General features: G+C 37.0%; 1 protein-coding gene across 1 annotated transcript in view; it reads right to left on the reverse strand.

Annotated features, from left to right (window-relative positions):
• The window catches only part of LOC115223297 (EF-hand calcium-binding domain-containing protein 6-like), a 177,683-nt gene that overhangs the window by 35,473 nt on the left and 120,667 nt on the right, over positions 1 to 21,543 (reverse strand). Inside the window, exons 13-18 of the mRNA XM_036512316.1 lie at positions 20,045 to 20,215; positions 17,519 to 17,563; positions 15,435 to 15,632; positions 9,799 to 9,951; positions 6,865 to 6,915; positions 4,316 to 4,473 (exon numbers count right to left, since the gene is read on the reverse strand). Coding sequence (XP_036368209.1) covers positions 4,316 to 4,473; positions 6,865 to 6,915; positions 9,799 to 9,951; positions 15,435 to 15,632; positions 17,519 to 17,563; positions 20,045 to 20,215 — 776 coding nt within the window. The remainder of the gene's footprint in view (positions 1 to 4,315; positions 4,474 to 6,864; positions 6,916 to 9,798; positions 9,952 to 15,434; positions 15,633 to 17,518; positions 17,564 to 20,044; positions 20,216 to 21,543) is intronic.

Raw genomic sequence — 21,543 nt, forward strand, 5'->3', positions numbered from 1 at the left:
AGTGCATAACTGGTACTTAATTTATCGACCCCGAAAGGATGAAAAGCAAAGATGGAATTTGAACTCAGAACGTAACGGCAGACGAAATACGGCTACGCATTTCACCCAGCGTGCCAACGTTTCTGCCAGCTCACCGCCTTGTAGAAGATACCCTTAACAACTGATCATCCAGTAGTAAATTCATAGCCATAGTCAGAAGCCTTTGTCAAACTGATTCAATGACACTCTTCCTTCATAGCAATTGAGCTGTTTATATCCACCCCACTGTTTCTTGTTCTCTTTGTGTATGTATACATACACACACACACAAATATAGATATATTTCTATATATAACACACACATATACATACATATATATATATGTATCAATGTGAGTGTGTGTATATAATACACACATGTAATGTATGTACATCTGTGGTATATGTATGTATGTGTGAGGTGAGTATAGATAAATAAATTGATACTTGCCTCTCACACCTCCTGACTTTGTTTTATATACATACATGTATATAGTTATGCACACACATACACACACAGAATACTTAGAAAAGTTTCAGCCAGAAATGGCCCTGGCCATGGATAACTTAATAACATCACCTGGAAACATGTGTGGCCATGCGGTAAGACATTTGCTTCCCAACCACATGGTTCTGGGTTCAGTCCCACTACATGGCATCTTGGACAAATGTCTTCTACTATAGCTTCAGTCTGACCAAAGCCCTGTCAGTGGATTTGGTAGACAGAAACTGAAAGAAGCCCTTTGTATGTATGTGTGTGTTTTTTGTGTTTCTCCCACCACCACCACCATCATTTGATAATCATTGTTGGTTTGTTTACATCCCTGCAACTTATGCAACTTAATGGTTCAGCAAAATAGACTGATAGAATAAGTACCAAGCTTAAAATTAAGAGTGATGGGAGTCAATTCATTTGACTAATGCTTTAAGGCAGTGCCCCAGCATGGCCACAGTCTAATGACTGAAACAAGTAAAATATAAAAGATATATATATATATAAATATATATATATATATATATATATATAATATATATATATATATATATATATAAATATATATATATATACGTATACCGTATGTATTCTTCATGGTGTGGTGGTGGTGGTGGTGGTGGTGGTGGTGGTGGTGGTGGTGGTGGTGGTGGGATGATGTAACTCTTTACTCTTCCCCAGTTAGAAACTCGCCCCCTTTGTAGAGAGAATTCAGAATTACAATGCCTGTTGACCACTCTCTTTAGCCAGAAACCCCCAACTTTTCAGGATTACTGCTTCAATATCTAATAATATAAGTAGAACTTAAGTAAGAGTCCAACTTGCCAGAAGACATTATAGCTCTTTCAAGTATTTCTTCATTGTCTTTCGTCCTGTTTAATAAGCTGGTTGACTGCATTTCAAAATATTCTTGATGTGTCCCCTTGACTGAATCCCACTGGCTAAAGCCTATTTAAGACTACACAAAGATTACACAAGATATATTCTGAATATTTTTACCAACACAACACCAAAAGATTCCTCTTCAAGTTCTGACTATGTTTTTCTTTCTTGAAATCAGTGATGTTAATCTTCAGTTTGAAGCTATCTTGAAAAATCCTAATCCAGCAAAAGGATTAGCACCAAGGCTTATCATAGATAAATACAATATGTTACAGGTTCTAATCTTGACCAGCTGAAGACTTATTGTACTCCTAATCCTCATAGTTGCTGCTGGTTATTTTGTTATTTAGATTTCATTTACATTCTCTAAGAAACTATTTGGTGTTCGGGGCCCGAACCATTCACTGTTGTTGCTGTTGTTGTTGCTGCTGTAGCTGTTACTGGTGTTTATCACGATGCTTTAACATTGGTGATTTCAAGAAACAAAAACAAGGCCAGAACTACTTCTACTACTACTACTACTACTGTTGATGATGATGATGACAACGACGATGACCACAATGACGACGATGATGACCAACACAACACCAAAAGAGGAATCTTATCAAAAGAAGAATCTTTTGGTGTTGGTAAAAATATTCAAAATGAATCTTGTATAATCTTAATTAGGTTTTAGCCAATGGGATTCAGTCAATCAGACACATCAAGATTATTTTGGAACACAATCAACCAGTTTGTTAAACAAGACTAAAGACTGTGAAGAAATACTCAATACAACTATAATATCTTCTAAGTTGTATCTTTACATACGCACACCTTATGTTGCTGAATATCTAAAAGGAAATCCTAAAAAACTGGGGCTTACAAGCAAAGAAAGTGATCCCTTAAATACTTACCTTTTAGGAATTCTTCCGACAAGGGGATAGTTTCTAACTGAGAAACAAAGTTCTATCTTGGAGTTTCATCTGCCCCATGCAAGTAGAGGTAGGTTTTATAAAGCCAAATGCACTTTCTGTCACCAACCCTTAACTGTTCCCAAGAAAGGTTATATTGCCTCTGTGGAGGGAGCCTAGGGATGATCTCTAATTGTGGAGGGAATCTGTGGAAGGGGTAGATACAGGAAAACGTGGGAGGAAGTAGTGAAAAGGGACGTTCAGATACTGGGTCACACTGATGATGTGCATGCATGTGTGTGTGTGTGTATACATCTGCTTTTTCTATACAGGCATGAGTTGAATGAGACTTTTTGAAGCCAGATGTACTTTGTGGAAGCAACTTTTTCTTGTTTTCAAGTAAGGTGTTTATTCCATTGTTTATACAAGACATAAATGTCACCTCTACCCAAGAGATACGAATAAATATAAATACAAGACATAAATGTCACCTCTACCCAAGAGATACGAATAAATATAAATACAAGACATAAATGTCACCTCTACCCAAGAGATACGAATAAATATAAATACAAGACATAAATGTCACCTCTACCCAAGAGATACGAATAAATAAAATACAAGACATAAATGTCACCTCTACCCAAGAGATACGAATAAATATAAATACAAGACATAAATGTCACCTCTACCCAAGAGATACGAATAAATATAAATACAAGACATAAATGTCACCTCTACCCAAGATACGAATAAATATAAATACAAGACATAAATGTCACCTCTACCCAAGAGATACAATAAATATAAATACAAGACATAAATGTCACCTCTACCCAAGAGATACGAATAAATATAAATACAAGACATAAATGTCACCTCTACCCAAGAGATACGAATAATATAATACAAGACATAAATGTCACCTCTACCCAGAGATACGAATAAATATAAATACAAACATAAATGTCACCTCTACCCAAGAGATACGAATAAATATAAATACAAGACATAAATGTCACCTCTACCCAAGAGATACGAATAAATATAAATACAAGACATAAATGTCACCTCTACCCAAGAGATACGAATAAATATAAATACAAGACATAAATGTCACCTCTACCCAAGAGATACGAATAAATATAAATACAAGACATAATGTCACCTCTACCAAGAGATACGATAAATATAAATACAAGACATAAATGTCACCTCTACCCAAGAGATACGAATAAATATAAATACAAGACATAAATGTCACCTCTACCCAAGAGATACGAATAAATATATACAAGACATAAATGTCACCTCTACCCAAGAGATACGAATAAATATAAATACAAGACATAAATGTCACCTCTACCCAAGATACGAATAAATATAAATACAAGACATAAATGTCACCTCTACCCAAGAGATACGAATAAATATAAATACAAGACATAAATGTCACCTCTACCCAAGAGATACGAATAAATATAATACAAGACATAAATGTCACCTCTACCCAAGAGATACGAATAAATATAAATACAAGACATAAATGTCACCTCTACCCAGAGATACGAATAAATATAAATACAGACATAAATGTCACCTCTACCCAAGAGATACGAATAAATATAAATACAAGACATAAATGTCACCTCTACCCAAGAGATACGAATAAATATAAATACAAGACATAAATGTCACCTCTACCCAAGAGATACGAATAAATATAATACAAGACATAAATGTCACCTCTACCCAAGAGATACGAATAAATATAAATACAAGACATAAATGTCACCTCTACCCAAGAGATACGAATAAATATAAATACAAGACATAAATGTCACCTCTACCCAAGAGATACGAATAAATATAAATACAAGACATAAATGTCACCTCTACCCAAGAGATACGAATAAATATAAATACAAGACATAAATGTCACCTCTACCCAAGAGATACGAATAAATATAAAGACGTTGAGAAAGCACGTGAATGCACATGCACACACTCATTAATCGTTGAAACTAACCTTTTAAAATGTGAGTCATTCAAAGGGAAGACCATCGAGTCCAGAATTTGTTTCAAAGATTTCAGATTTACTTGATTCCGGTTGCCACATTCAGCATCAATTTGACCCAGAAACTTGGTTTGCTGTTCGTTAAGAACATTTTTCAGAATCTCTTCAGCCTTAAAAAGAAAATTTCAGGATAAATGTAGATAAATCAAAGCTCAATTTATTGAGCATTAACACTTTCGTTAAAATATTTCTCTATAAATGCACTTCCTTTGTTTAATTTGATTTTGAAAAAGAAAATTAAGCTAATGCTCGGAACATAAACCAAATTTTATAATTTTGATCGATTTCAATCACTTTAAAATAGGAAGTTTGTACAATCCGTATAATGAATGGGCCAAGGCAGGTTGGTATCAAATAGTTTAAGTTACTTGGTTATTAGACGCATACATTTATTCTTTTACTGGCTTCAGTGAGTAAGACAATGTTAATGCTGGGGTGTCCCCTTTAAGGATACTATTGATAGAATCTACCACAGTAGTTTACAGGGATATATTTTACCAACCTCAGAAAGACAGAAAGTGCACCAGTGTGTGATTGAGTTCAGATTGTAATGAGAGGTAAGCAAATTCCAAGAATAACATGGAAAAGTGGTCATTATGATGATATCCTTTGAGAGGGGGGAGGAGGATGAGAGGAGGTGATCTTGTGCCAGATGAAGAAAGGTTAGAATGTGATAGAGAGACAGAGACAGTGGAGGCGCGTGGCTTAGTGGTTAGGGTGTTGAACTTATGATCGTAAGGTTGTGGTTTCGATTCCTGGACCGGGCAATGCGTTGTGTTCTTGAGCAAGGCAGCAAGCTTGCAGAAACATTAGCACGCCAGGTGAAATGCTTAATGGTATTGCGTCTGCCGTTACGTTCTGAGTTCAAATTCCGCTGAGGTCGACTTTGCCTTTCATCCTTTCGGGGTCGATAAATTAAGTACCAGTTATGCACTGGGGTCAATGTAATCAACTTAATCCCTTTGTCTGTCCTTGTTTGTCCCCTCTATGTTTAGCTCCTTGAGGGCAATAAAGAAATAATAGAGACAGAAACAGGTGTTTTGCTGCAGAGGAGGTGAGAGAGAGAGAGAGAGAGTGAAGAAAACAAGGGTGCAAGAGAGAGAGCAGGAAAGAGATGGCGGCAAAGTGCCATGGCACACTCACAAGGAATGGGGATCAGAACATAAATGTGATGGTAGAGTAAAGGAGGAAGAGTTAATTAGATGGTGGCAAGTGCCAGTACATGCCTATTTCTTTATTGCCCACAAGGGGCTAAACACAGAGGGGACAAACAAGGACAGACAAAGGGATTAAGTCGATTACATTGGCCCTAGTGCGTAACTGGTACTAAAATTATCGACCCCAAAAGGATGAAAGGCAAAGTCAACCTCGGCAGAATTTGAACTCAGATCATAGCGGCAGACGAAATACAGCTAAGCATTTCGCCCGGTGTGCTAATGTTTCTGCCCGCTGGCCACACCAAAAACATACACAACAAGTACAGGACATCACCAATGAGTAAAAAATATGTAAACACACGAGAGAAAAGTACATGACAAAATACTAAAAGAAGATAACTCCTCATCAGTTGTCGGACTGTTTATTACTCCCTGTTTCATGCTTTTAGCGACAATATAGGGAAACTTCATAAGACAGCAACATCCAAAAAATGTTTAAACATAAAATTCACGGGGAGTTCGAGCTCTTGTGCTTATTGTGTATGTTTTTGCTATTTTGTCCTGTACTTATCATACACAGGATCCACAAAAGCTCAAATTTCACAACTTGCGAAGTAAACACAGCAATGTCACTCAGCACACTGCCTCATGAAGGTCACTGCTAGCTCTCACTGCACATGTATCTGTGTGTTGTCATCTGTTGGCCCATTTCAGAACTAGTCCAGGAACTTTTTGATACCACCTCATACACTGGACTCTCCATACAGTACAGCGAATAGCATTTGTAACACCAGGCACCCTAGAATCTCAACATTGCATATCTTCACCATGTCATCATTTTTATATATACACTATTCCTGGCTGGTATGCATTGGACAGGACTTTTTAAGGCAGTGTTTCATAGCAAAATGTTCTTTTAATTACCTCTATGACATACAGAAACTCAATGTAAGCATTGTAAAAACCAAGTAGCACATTGTATGGGTACTTACGGGTCTGTTGCAGGATTATTCATTTTTGCCAGCTGAGTGAGCTGGAGCAATGTGAAATGAAGTGTTTTGCTCAAGAACACAATGTATCACCAGGTCCAGTAATCGAAACCACAACCTTACAATCATGAGTCCAACACCCCTAACCACCAAGCCACACATCTCCACTTATTAATTGACGGTAGCTTTGACAGGTCAAGAATCTAAAGATTACTGATGGGAAAGTTTGTGCTTTATTTATTGTCAAAATTAATTTTCCTCCACAATTAGTATTTAGTAGCTGATGGATAGCATTGCATTGATTCAAAGAAACAAAATCTCATTTAAAAGAAAGATAATTAATAAAAATTCTTACACTGCTCCAGAAAGTATCCTTATTCTTGCTTTCAGAAGTTGGAGACGGTGTCTGTTGAAAAGATGGAAAGAGAATATAAAGAAAGAAAACAATAAAATCAAAACATTACAAGAAACTGAAAGAAAATCACACATATGCATCAACTGTATGTATTATAAAATGTGTGTGTGTATGTATGCGAGAGAGAGAGAGAGAGAGATATGAAACGAAGTAATAACAAAACCATCACCATCATCATATCATCTACAATCATCATCATCATTTTCCACCACCACCACCATCCTCATCTTCATCTTTTTCCATCATCATCAGAGAAAGACGAACGGGCAATGACAATAAACAGGAGGATTAGTACAGGATAAAACAGCCAGATTATGAAAGCTGTTTTATGTAATGAAGAATTAGAGAAAGACACTGAAATCTATTGAATAATAAATGAATGCTGGGTGTGATGGAGCAGCATTAGATCTAATCGCTAGAGTGATGAGGGTATTCGGCTTCGGTCAATGGCAGTGTCAACAAACAACAGATGAATGTTCTAAACTTTACCTTCATTGTTGCCATTCCTGTTCTTATCTTCTTGATTGCAAATGGTTGGGAGAGAGTGGAGTAGGGGAGGCATAATCAATGAGATCAATGTCAAGATATATTCTTTTATTCTTTTACATGTTTCAGTCATTTGACTATAGCCATGCTGGAGCACCACTTTTAGTCAAACAAATCAATCCAAGGACTTTTTTTTAAAAAAGCCTAGCACGTATTCTATAGGTCTCTTTTCCTGAACTACTAAGTTACGAGAATGTAAACACACCAACATTGGGGGACAAATACAGACACATAGGCACACACAAAAATACATACATACATACATGCATACATATCAAATAAGTAACAGGATATCAGGTATTAATGCAACACGACTGTTTCAGCCAGATCCATTTAATCAAACAATGCCATCTTCAGCTGCAAAAAATATGGATTTTCAACAGACAAGACATATTAATATAATTTTTAGCAAATATTTTATCAGAGCTAGATGATGAAAGAATTTCATGTTGCCACTATTGCAGTAGAAATAATGTAAGAGAAAAGCTTTGGAGTGGCAGGAATTATAAAATAATAAAAACATACAGTACAGTACTCTTTCTACTTCACGGATTTTCCCCTATTGCATGGAATGTAACATCCATGAAAGTTGAGGGATTATTGTATACACACACACATAAACATCACCAATTTATAAGTATAAGCATGGTGTGTATATGTGAATACATTGAAGTTAAAGAAAGTACAACTAATGGAAGAGAGACTTGTATTGGAAGCAGGTGCCGAGGGAAATTAGTTTCTGAAAGATTTTGCCATCTGGATTCTGACATTCACTGAAATTGGGACTGCAGCAACTCAACAAAAGAGAAATTGAGAATCTTGTGTGATGCCAAAGAGTATTTGAAGAAGATGGCTTTCAGGAAAATGATCACCAATCAAAAGTAACCTTATTTAGTGATCAAGAATATTAGAATTCACACCTCTTGAATATATCGAAACAACATTAAGATATATAAATTCATAATTAGCATCACATGACTTTCTGTATATGTAATTGTTATTTAACCATTTTTCAAGTAAAATAGCTGCTGGATATGTGTTATAACCATTCTTTAATAGTTTCTGCAATCAATTGCACAAATGGTTCTTAAATGGTGAGCTGTGATGCACTATGAATTACAAGTAGTGTTTAGATGCATTAGGGACTTGCAAAAGTAATATTGAAGGTTTTAAAAAAGATCAGTACTAAGAGTCTTGTAAAATATGTTATTCATAATTTTGTTACATCTTTCACAAAACCCAAACAGAAAGCAGTGGGCAGTAGACTTAATCTTTCATTTGAATTAAGGTCACCAGCCATGGTATCCATGGCTGTGTGGTGCGACCCTCACACCAGCATGGAAAATGGATGTTAAATGATGATGATGATGTGACTTAGAAGAAACATGACTGACAAAAAGCAAAAGTAGTCAAGGAAGCAAAAGAAGAGCAAAGAGGGCAACAAAAGAAAAAAAGACTACAACAAAGAGAGAAGAAGGACAGAGAAAAAGATAAAGGAAAAATAGTAAGAGATGTTTGGAAAGGAAGTACAATGGATGATACTGTATCCATAATTGTTGCTCTGTAGACTCAATGTTGCTTTATTTATTGATGTCAGGAAGATTTGAATTCAAAGCAATTTCAAGAGAGGGATTTAATTCATTACCGTGATCCCAGCACTCAATTTCTGGGTGAGATTGGCCACACTGCCCATCACCTCATCCCAGTTCTTCTTCATTTTATCAACCCTCAAAGGACAAACGGCAAAGGTGACCTCAACAGTATTTGAGCTTAGAACATAAAACATCAGAAGAAATGCCAGTAAGCATTTTCTTTTGCTAATGACTCTCCCAGCTCTCTGCCTTATAGCTGTCTTCAATGAAGTACTCTATACAGCTAGCATTCAGTTTGAGGATAATATTCTCTCTTGATACTAACAGTCTCACAAGTTCTGAAAAAGGATGTGGACACTGTACTTCTTCTTTTGAGTCATGTGACCAAAAAAATGGTGTTTTTGTCATGTGACTTCAAAAGTCAAGTGGCTAAATTAGACTTCCATGACTTAAAAACACAAATATGAATAAAAAAAAATCATGACTCAATTAGAGTCATGTGACTTAAAAACATGAGTGGAAAAATACAAAAAAAAAGTGGAGGGAGCAAAGGGAGAGCAAGGAGAGCAACAAATAAAGACTACAACAAAGAGAGAACAAGAAAGGAAGAGAACGTAAAGGGAAGATGATAAGAGATGTTTGGAAAGGAACTACAATGGAAACAATTGTAATGAATGAGAGCGAGAGGAGAGGTAGAGTTCAATGAAGTGAAAATATGTTTATAGAGCTGACACACCTGGCGGGATCCTGGCTTTGGGGAGTAAGTAAAACGTTCATCATCTGGCATCACTTTCTCTGCAGTGGCAGGACTGTCAATGTTGTCTAAGAAATCCTGGTACATCACATTTCCAAATTTGTTCAGTGGGATTATGGACCATATTGTAGTAAACTGGAAACAGAAAGTGAATGAATGAATGAATGTATGTGTGTGTGTGTGTGTGTGTGCATACGTGTGTGTGTGTGTGTGCTCTCTTCTGTTTTTAATTATTTAAATTCTTTCTTTGAGGAAAAAGATGGTTTCTAACAAAGATACAAAGCCACACACACACATATATATATACACACACACATATATATATATATATATATACATATATATATATATATATATATATTATATTATGTTATACTAGCTGGCCCTATACCATCAAAAAAGAAAGTTAATTGTAGTATTTTATATATAAATAAGGTACAAACCAAGGTTTTAGTTTAATAATTCTTTTATGACCAAATTTTTCTGTGAAAAATCTATCCACAATTAACATCAAAATTTTTATGTTTTCCTTCCTTCTTGTACAACTTAAGGCCACATAAAGCTGGCTGTGACTAAATATGGGAGCTGGCAGGTAAATACCAACTTTTTCCTCTCCTTTCAATTGCACTCTCCATTACTGAAACCAACTTAAACTCATACGACTTAAAGTCACACAAAACAGTCTGTGACTTAAAGTTGATGTTGTAAAAACTCCCGATTCAAAATTTATTTCATAAATTTTTTAATAGAAATAAATTAGGCACATGTATGAACTGTTAAACGTGTATTTATAATACACTTTTCCACTGAGTTGATTTATATTCTTGATACACTCAGGCAATAATTATTTTCTCTAATAAGTTTGTATATGTATATGTTTGTGTAGATGTGTGTGATTGTAATAATTATTTTTAACGAAACAGATATAATATGGATGGTAAATCCAAATTGAAACACTTGTCAGTGTTATCTTGTGGTTGTCTTTTGACATTCACATACTTCCCCTGTACATGCACACACATACGTATACTCACACAGAGTTGAAACACTGTTTGATTTCTCTTTCAACGTTGAATGTTCACCATCCTTCTTCCATTGCACACAAACACGCAAGCATTCACAATCCTCCCTTTTTACATACACACACATATACTCGCGCAGAGTTGAAATGCTGTTTTGTTTTTTCTCACCCCTTCCATATCCATCTATCACTCCTTCCTTTCTCGTTCATATGTTGTGACAGAGAAAGACACAAGAGTATTATTATAGTAGATTATATTCTATCATATACTTGTTTCAGTAATTGGGTTGTGGCTACAAAGTGGTATCAAAAAGTTCCCAGACTAGTCATGTTTAATAAGAAATAACTGATGTACCTAAGTTTAACATCATCCCCTTCAAAATAGTCACCTTGAGCAGCAACACACCAGTCTCAGCATTCCTGCTACTTTTGGAATCTGGTCTGGAAGTCGTTTTCTGTAAGCAAGTCAAGAACCTTCTGTGATTCACTCTGGATCTCAACAACGGTGTTAAAACAGTGACCTTTGAGCTGCATTTTCATCTTGGGGAAGAGGATGGCTGTTTGCAGGTGCTAAATCTAGCAAATGGAGCAGGCGTGGAAGCAACACTAAGTCGTTTTTGTTGAGGAGAGCTCAGTGACAGGGTGCCTTGTTGTCTTGAAGAATCAAAATTCTTTGTGCTCCACAGATCCGGTCACTTTCGTCAAAAGTCCTCCCTCAAACACTTCAAAACATCATTGTCCTCCAATAATCCTCATACACCAGCTAATGACTCTTCTCCACATTTCAGTCACAAATGACCATGGTATTGCAGCTAGAAAGTTACCCTCGGAAGCATGGACAAGGTTGTTTATAGAAGACTAACAGTTGCCCATGCATATCAGCCTCCTCCATTCCCTGCCACTGATGTTATCCAAGGGAAAGGCAAAGGCTGATACAATTTGGCACCAATGATGTCGCAACTCATTTCTGCAGCTGGAGCAATGCAAAATAACATGTCTTGCTCAAGAACACAATGCACAGTCTGTCTGAGAATCAAATGCACTACCTCATTATTATGAGCCCGACGTTGTAACCACTGAGCCATGTGCCTTCACACGCACACATGCACACACACACACACACACACACACCACACACACACACACATAATACATGTTGCTGAGTAGCATATTCATGGTTATGGTATATAACCAGTCAAAAAGTTGCCATTGATTTTTGTGTCTACTATTGCACTTGGTAATACAGATGACTCATCAGATATGCTAGCTAAAAACACATAGCCAACTTTTATGCTGGAGGCAGATATACAAACTTGGTTAGCTTGGTGAAAAATAAATCAAACAAAAACTCTTTCTTAGAACAAAAAAAATGATGTCTCCCATTGTATGGCCCCAGCCATGGCTGAAGAGGGTCAGCTGTGCCTGCATACACTTCTCTGTTTTCTAGCCAAAAGGGAAGACCATATTAACAAAATTAATAAAAAAGAAAGCACCTAAATTGTGCAAATGTTTTGAGTATTCCCCTTCTAGTTTGCAGCATCTGCTTCTGTTGAGGTATGGCCCAGGTTGCAGCAGCAGCTTCCAGTTCATTTCATATGGTATTCCTTCCTCTTTTAATCACCATATATAGCTAGTTAGTATTGTAACTCTGCACGTCTCTTGGATCCTAAAAGAGGACCTATTGTTACTTAATCTGGCTTTAAAAGGGTCCTCCATTGTTCCAACATATTTCTATGTATGTATCCTCTCATTGCTGCTGTTGTTACAGTTGCTGGACACTACCAACTCTGTTTTGTAAATGACAACCTTAATGTTCCATCGACCATTCACAAGGCATTCATTGCTAGTGCTACATGAGCGTTCTCTGCAAAGGGCTTTGAGGTATTTGTTAATATCTTTCTGACACTAGGCACACAGATGAACTAAGCCCTTAAGTTACATTCACTGGATAATCTCCTATATCCATGGGACTATGTGAAATGCATTTTTACTAATTTAAATAAGACTCTTTCTATGCAGGTGAGAAGAGTAGAGAAAACCAGAGAACAGTGGTGAGTGTAATTCAAGAGAATTTGACTACTATTTTCAGCAAGTCAAGCACTGGCTCATGCAGGTCCTACTGCAAACCTAATGAAAGTCTGTCATATATTAAGACAACCCCATGCCACCCACCTATAGTCTTTGAAAACCTTATAAAGGGTCTCAGTAAGTGGACTTCAAACCTATACATTCATAAAGAAGATTTTAATGCAGTAGCCCCCTATTATAATGAATCTCTTACAGCCAGCAGGTTTAAGGACCACATCATGTATATGCCTGGACCTAACACCCACAAAAGTAAAATTTTGCTTCATTTTTTCACCACAAATCTAACCAAAGTTGTATATGTACCTCCAGCATAGAAGAGGTTATGTGCTTCCAGCCACCAGATCTGACAAGTCCAATGGCACACATGAAACCAATGGGAACTTTCTGACAGGTTGTGTGCCATAACCAGGAAGATACTATTCAAAAATAGAAAAGTATAACTGTTCAAATTCTCTTTTAGAGTGTTATTTTTCTTTTTCCTGATTCATGGACAAGTGGCCAATGATATAAATAAATATATAAATATATATACACACACGCACACATACATATATATATATATATATATCATCATCATCATCATCATCGTTTAACATCCGTTCTCCATGCTAGCATGGGTTGGACGGTTTGACCGGGGATCTGGGAAGCCAGAAGGCTGCACCAGGCTCCAGTCTTATCTGGCAATGTTTCTACAGCTGGATGCCCTTCCTAACGCCAACCACTCCGTGAGTGTAGTGGGTGCTTTTTACGTGCCACCTGCACAGGTGCCAGGCAAGGCTGGCAACGGCCACGGTCGGATTGGTGTATTTTACGTGCTACCGGCACGGAAGCCAGTCGAGGCGGCGCTGGCATCGGCCACGAGTCGGATAGTGCTTTTAACGTACCACCAGACCAGGGATCCTGGCTGGTTCAATTCGATTTCGATTTCGCTTGCCCCAACATGTCTTCGCAAGCAAAGGGGGTTGGCATGGGTGCCTGTCGTCGGATGAGGTTCTATATCGACTTCGCTTGCCTCAACAGGTCTTTGTGTCCAAGGGAGGAAAGGCATGCATAAGTGGGCTGGACTCACTTGTCCTGCCTGGTCTTCTCATGTACAGCATATTTCCAAAGGTCTCGGTCACTGGTCATTTCCTCAGTGAGGCCTATACATATATATATATATATATATATATATATATACACATGTACATATATATATATATATATATATATATATATATATATTACACATACATTCACCTATATACTGACTATATATACGGTTAAATGGAAGCTCCTTGAACAACCAGGGCTTACATAAATAGGAGCAATGGTGTAAGCTTTGAATCCTAAAAAACTCACTTGACTTGGGGACTTTCTTAAACTCCAGGAAAAAAGTATTCATCAACACTCCCATCTAAATCCTTTTCTGCTTCAGATTTGGAATTCCCCATTCGTTGAATAAGTCTCACGACAGCACCTTCGAATCTTACCATGGTTGGAGTTGATGTAAGGGAGATAACCCCATCCCACCCGCAGCACAGATAAATATTTTTTGCTTACATAACCAACACAACCGTTGCGTATTCCAGTTCTAGAGAGGTTATGCACCTTCAGCAATTTGAATGTGATGAGTCCCCTATATTGCTAAGCACTTTATAGGTGCGAAACCAATGGTCACTCTATGCTTGGCTATAACTTTTAACTTCCTAAGATATATATATATATAAATACAAATGGGACAAGAACGCAAAACATCCAGATAAGCGGTACAAAAAACACGGACGGGTCATTCGAAGACTTTAATCTTCAGTCAAGAACCGGATCATCTTCGCAATTTCGGCTGATTAATCTTGAGATTGCTCCAATCTGGCCAGCCCCAAGGAAAAACTAAGCTAAGAGCATTAGATTCCTTGGCTTTCAGTGCAAATGGTCTTTTACACGGCGCTGTGTTTACAATCCTGTAAATAGTAATAATAATGGTATTTATCCTATAAGCTTAAAGCTTATGGCAATCGCTGTGCAATGACTAAGGAAAATAGTCTCGGTAGAAAAAAGAAGGCATTCCTGTCTGCGTGGGAGGTGAACCCACATCCTTTTGTTAACGCGACTAAGTGTATTACCTTTACATGTGGATAGGAAAGCCTTCTTTTTTCTGTCCTGTCAAGAAATTATATGCTCCTTTATTAGATTATTTTTCTTACTCATTGCATGGTGATCGCCATAAGCTTTAAGCTTATAGAAAAAAAAATATATATATATGGACCAATCTTTGGTCAAAACATATCTAAGTTTATCTAAGTTTATATATATATATACATACACACACACACATATACCGTACATATATATAGTGATAGATAGATAGATAGATAGATAGATAGATAGATAGATAGATAGATAGATAGATAGATAGATAGATAGATAGATAGACAAACAGACAGACAGATTGATACACACACATTTTGTGAAAGTAACACATTTCTTAGGCAGTTTAAAATAAATACATTGGCAACATAGATTCACTTACATTTCCTGGATCGATGTCAATGCCACATCTTTGCAAGATACACTGAAAATCCCCTTTTGAAATTCCATTTATAGAAGCATAATCAACTTCTTCAAAAGCAGTCAATAGTCTATCTTTATTAGCAGAAACAAACTTCCTAAGGATGTCTTCAATATTCTTGCTGGGTCTTTGGGAAGCTGATTGTTTAGTGTCACCACACTAAAAAAAAAACAGAAAAAATCAACAAAGATACAGAAACACCATGCTGCAAAGAGAGCAAAGCATATTACACTCGTCCCATCTGCCCATCTGCCCATCATTCAGACCAGCCTTAATTTTGGTGAGAATTTCTTTTGAAACACTTTCCTGAGCTGATACAAAATTATCAAAACTCAGTGTCGCTAAAATTGTCAAGAAGGCTGAGGGTGTCTTGTCATCACTCACCAAATCTTTTGTGAGCTGCTCTTCGACTATCTATCTGCGGCTTTATATAGCTATGGTAAGACCTCACCTGGAATTTGCATCACCGGTCTAGAACCCCTATCTTGCCTAGGATATCAATCGTCTGGAAGCCGTTCAGTGACGTGCAACCAAAAGAATACCCTCCATCAGGCATTTGCCATATTCTGAACGCCTTACTTCCTTGGGCATGGACACATTGAAACTCCGACGTCTGGCAGCTGACTTGGCAGACACCCATAAAATTATCAACCATCTTACAAACAATAACTCTGAGCACCTTTTCAAACTCCACCCATCTAACACCTATGGACATATTTACTAAGTCAGAAAACAGCACAGCTCCCATGACTTTAGGAAACATTTTTTCTCGCTGAGAGTTGCTGAAGCATGGAACAGACTGCCGGCATCAGTTGTTAGTTGTCGGAGCACTGCATCCTTCAAAACTTCCATGCTTTCTGAGATTTTCTCCCCTCCATACACACACAAGCTTGTATCTGACTCATACACTGTTCGCTTCCCAGACATTTGTACATTACTGCATATACTCTATATGCACTTTCTGACAAGTTGTGGTGCACCTGAGCACTGAATACAATAATTTCATTATTATTATTATTTTGCCAGAAGTTCTCAGAATTAGCAAGTAATGCTAGCAAAATGACAAAAACATTCCTTCACGTATGCATTCACTCACACAAACACCCACAGCTGTCTTACCAGCACTATGGCACAATGCAATGTATTGGGGCCTATGGTATCCAGTATTGACAGTGAGCCACAACATACATAGTTTAACATAGGATCTCTAAACTTGTGGGACCCCAGACAACTGCCTGCAGTATTTATGCCTTAAGATTGTACTGTTCACATCCATGTCACATAATGGAAACACTCACACAGAAAGATATGCATTCACAAGCTGATAAACACTCAGATAACTTCTACAGACTTTATTAAACAAATAACTAACAAATAAACCAAAATCCCATCACTATTATCTTTCAATGTCCATCTTCCATGCAAACATGTTTACATGTTTTGACAGGATCTAATGTGACTGAGGGATGAATGATGCCTGGATCTCTGCTTTGGCATAGTTTCTATGGCTAGATGTCCTTCTGGGTCCTGTTTTATAGCACTAGTACTAGTGAGATCATCATGCAGATTGCAAGATTAAGATCCCCTTTGATGGAGATAACAGAAGAGATGAAAGTGGCGTTATGCTTGGAAATGAGAGATGAAAGGGGCCAGAACAAAACATACTTCTTGCTGTAGAGGAGCTACGTGGTTACCCTGTTATACAAGAGGGTAGGACTAACTGGAAAAGAGATATAAAATAGTGGTGAAGTGTCAAGGTGAACCCCCAAAGTACAAGAAGTCAAATATAAGTAAGTGGGGACAAAAAAACAGAGAGTGGTGGCAGGTAGACTTTGCAAGACTATATGAAGAGAGAGGGGGCATGAAAAGAGATGGGGAATTGGTGAGGGGACGAATAATAAAAAGGACACATTGGTTAATGTAGTCATGGGTATACAAAAAGATGGGATGGTCATGGCTGGAATATCTTTTGACCATTTGTAGTTTGTTCAGGGCAGACCTGGGCAAAACAGCACATCACCAATGGCAACAACTGATTTACTTACCACAGTTGTTTTTCTTCTGTCTGTGGGGCATTGAGTATCAAATTCCTGTGAAAGGGGAAAAAAAATCAACAAGGGGTCAATAAAATTTTAGAGAATGAAGAAAACTTCTATAATAATAAAAGAAAAATTCTGTCTGTCCGTCTGGGACCCCTGCATCTCAGTCTATGTTTGCTTTACAAGGACATATTATACCTTTTTTGGAATCAGAATAATACTGGGATTGAAAATTTTCCCTTCATTTGGTTCTTGAACATCCAGCATCGGGATCTGATTTAAAAGCATTTGAGTTGACACATGCCACCTCCCCACTATAGATAGAACTATATTCACATCTGACTCCCAGCCCTTTGCCTACGTTTTTTTCTCTCTAACTTTTCTTCTTTCTCATTTCCCCTATGCTTTTTCTCTTTCTTCTGATGAAGGACTAATGCCCAAAATGTTAACACTCCTTTTTTTATGCATTAAGCTAATGCAGTGTTGTCTCTCCTGTGTTGTGACTTTTCTTCTTTTATTATTTATTGCATTTACAACACACACATATACATAGTATGGCTATGTAGTAAGAAGCTTGCTCCCCAACCATATGGTTCCAGGTTCAGTTCCACTGCATGGCACCTTGGAAAAGTGTCTTCTACTATAGCCTCAGGCTGACCAAAGCCTTGTGAGTAAATTTAATAGATGGAAACTGAAAGAATCTTGTCATGTATATATATAAATATATATATATATATATATATATATATATATATATATATATATAGGGGTTGGACAAAATAATGGAAACACCTAGCATCATAGCATCATAATTTTGAAATATTTATGAAACCGTCAAAAGCTTGTTTATTTTTAAGTTTTTTTTATTTATTATTAGTGTTGCTTAATACGTTTTGCTAAAATTGCTGTTTCTTTTCAGATATTATCAGAAAAAGGTAATTAAAATTCATTAAAATGACAGATCTATCAGACTTTCAATGAGGCCAAATTGTTGGTGCTAATATGGTAGGTGCTAGCGTAATGAAAACAGCCAAAATGTTTGGTGTATGAAGAAGTACTGTCTCAAAAGTAATGACAGCCTTTGAGAAAAAGGGAAAAACCTCCTTGTCAAAAGAAAACTCTAGAAGGAAACCAAAACTTTCAGATAGGGACCATAAGACTCTTACACAAACTATCAGAAAGGATCACAAAAGTACAGCTACCAAGTAATGACCACCTTGAGAACCCAGTTTCCACAAAAACTGTTTGCTGGGAGCTGCTCAAAGCTGGATTTCATGAGAGGACTACAATCAGAAAACCACTACTTTCAGAAACAAACGTTGCAAAGCATTTAGAATGGAGTAAAAACCTACAGAATTGGTCCCTAAAGCAGTGGCAGAATGTTATTTTGTCAGACGAGTCATCCTTTACCTTATTTCCAACCACCAGTCCTAGTATATGTGTGGAGACAGCCAAAAGAAGCATTTGATCCAGACTGCCTTCTTCCAACTGTTAAACATGGAGGAGGATCTGTGATGAGCTGGGTGGGGTGGGGGCTATATCTTGGAAATCCACTGGCCCAATGGTTTCCCTTCATGGCAGAATTAATAGTCAAGACTATTTAAGCATTTTATTTTATCAAATTCATCCTATGGTTGCAGAACTGTTTCCAGAGAGAAACACTATCTTCCAGGAAGATAATGCACCAATTCACACAGATAAAGTTATTACAGATAAAATTGCACGAGGAACATTCTGGTGAAGTTGAACATCTTATCTGGCCACCACAGTCCTCAGATTTCAATATTATTGAACCTTTATGGTGCATTTTAGAAAAACAGGTAAGGAGTCGATATCCTCCACCATCATCACTACAAGAACTGGAGACTGTTTTTAGCTGAAGAATGGACAAAAATTCCTTTGGAAACAATTCAAACTTTGTACGAGTCCATACTTCATAGAATTCAAGCTGTAATTATTGACAAAGGCGGTCCTACCCCATATTAAAATAAATTTGTTTGAAATTTTAAGGTGTTTCCATTATTCTGCCCCAACTCCTGTATGTATGTGTCTGTCCCCCTGCCATTAGTTGACAACTGATGCTAGCATGTTTATGTACCTGTAACTTAGCAGTTCAGCAAAAGACCGACTGATAAAATAAGTACTAGGCTTACAAAGAATAAGTCCTGGGGTCAATTTCTTTGACCAAAACCCTTTAAGGTGGTGCTCCAGCATGGCTGCAGTAAACTGACTGAAAAAAGTAAAAGAATAAAAGAATATACACACATAGATACATGCATCCTTCCCCTTTTGTTGTGTTACATTAGGTACCACCACATTGGACATGTTACATTGTGTTAATTAGAGGATTTGTATGACCCTGAGCCATTATTGATCCATCATTGATTCCTTATTACGTCTTCCAAAGCTAATAATGCCTGGGGCTTTCTGCTCCTTACAAGAAGACTATAGCCGTTAAGAGTTTACAAATACCATTAAAAAAAATATATATATATATATATATATGTATGTATATAAAAGACCTAAGCTTACCGTCAGTTCGTTTTCTTTAAAAGCTGCCAGAAATTTATCCAAAGTAATAAAATTTGTGTGTTCTTTATCCATTTTCAATACAATCTGATTGAGTTCATAGTCGTTAATGTTCTTTATAAGGCTAATCATCACAAACCGTATGTCCATTCTCGTTAACCATCCTCGTTTGTGCTGAAAACACAACAACATGAAAGGAGACAATTTATTACAAAGATTACGTGCTGCTGGTGGCATGTAAAAAGCACCCACTAGACTCTTGGAGTGGTTGGCATTAGGAAGGGCATCATCTGTAGAAACCTTGCCAGATCAGAATGGAACCTGGAGCAACCTCCTGGCTTGCCAGTATTCAGTCAAATCGTCCAACCCATGGCAGCATGGAAAGCAGGAGGAGGAGGATTCTATGAGAACCATTTAGCTTCAGAAAAAAATTTTGTTTTTGAATTCCAGCCCATGGTCCAACCCATAGCAGCATGGAAAATGGATGTTAAATGATGATGATGATGATGATGATGATGAATTCTTTTGATTAAATAGAAGATCCGTGTTTATATGTGGTAATGGTTCATGAGATTCTCGTGGCTTGTTTCAACTCAACTCCAAACAACTGAAAACAAAATGAAACCAAGCAGTATCTGTACATCTGCATTTACAACACAGAGACAGACATCTGTCTATTCAGCTATCGTGTGTGTGTGTGTACGTGTTATATATATATATATATATATATATATATCAGGCTGGGTGAAAAGTAATCAATGTTTTTGAAACATAAAATTCATCATAATATATTTCAGCAATGCAGAAATTTTATTCCTCAAAGTAAGTACCATTACAATCAACACATTTTTGCCAACAAGTTAAAATTTTGTTTCTTCTGGTAACATAAAAATCTGGAGTTTTGGAGCTGATGAACTCTTTGAACACACTTTCAGCATCAGTTTGATTTTTGAACTCCTTCTCTTGCAAGGAACCATCAATGTGCTTGAAAAAGTGATAATTGGTAGGAGAATAAGCTGGGTGGGGAAGAACTTTGTAGCCAAGTTCCCTCAACTTCTGGAGCATCATTAGTGAAACGTGGTCAATCATTGTCATGAAGAATGATTGGTCCTCTTCTGTTGACCAGTCTGGGAGGGAGGAGTAGCAGTTTTTCTTTCATTTTGGCAATTTCATGGCAAATTGTTTCTGCAGAAATGGTTTTTCCAGTTTTTAAGAAGTTGTAGTGGATGAGTCCAGCAGTACACCACCAAACAGTCACCATAACCTTTTTTTTTGAAGAGCTCAGATTTAGGGAAGATTTTTGGTGCTTCCTTATGGTCCAACTACTGTGAAGAACATTTTTTATTATAGTATAGAATCCACTTTTCCTCACAAGTTACAATATAGTCAAGAAATGGATCGGTCTGATTACAGAGAAGTGAGAAGCAAATTTCATATCTGCACATTTTCTTATTTTCATTCAAATCATGTGTTACCCATTCGTTGAGCTTTTTTGATTTTCC

Source organism: Octopus sinensis, linkage group LG22 (assembly GCF_006345805.1).
Source record: "Octopus sinensis linkage group LG22, ASM634580v1, whole genome shotgun sequence".
Classification (NCBI taxonomy): Eukaryota; Metazoa; Mollusca; class Cephalopoda; order Octopoda; family Octopodidae; genus Octopus; species Octopus sinensis.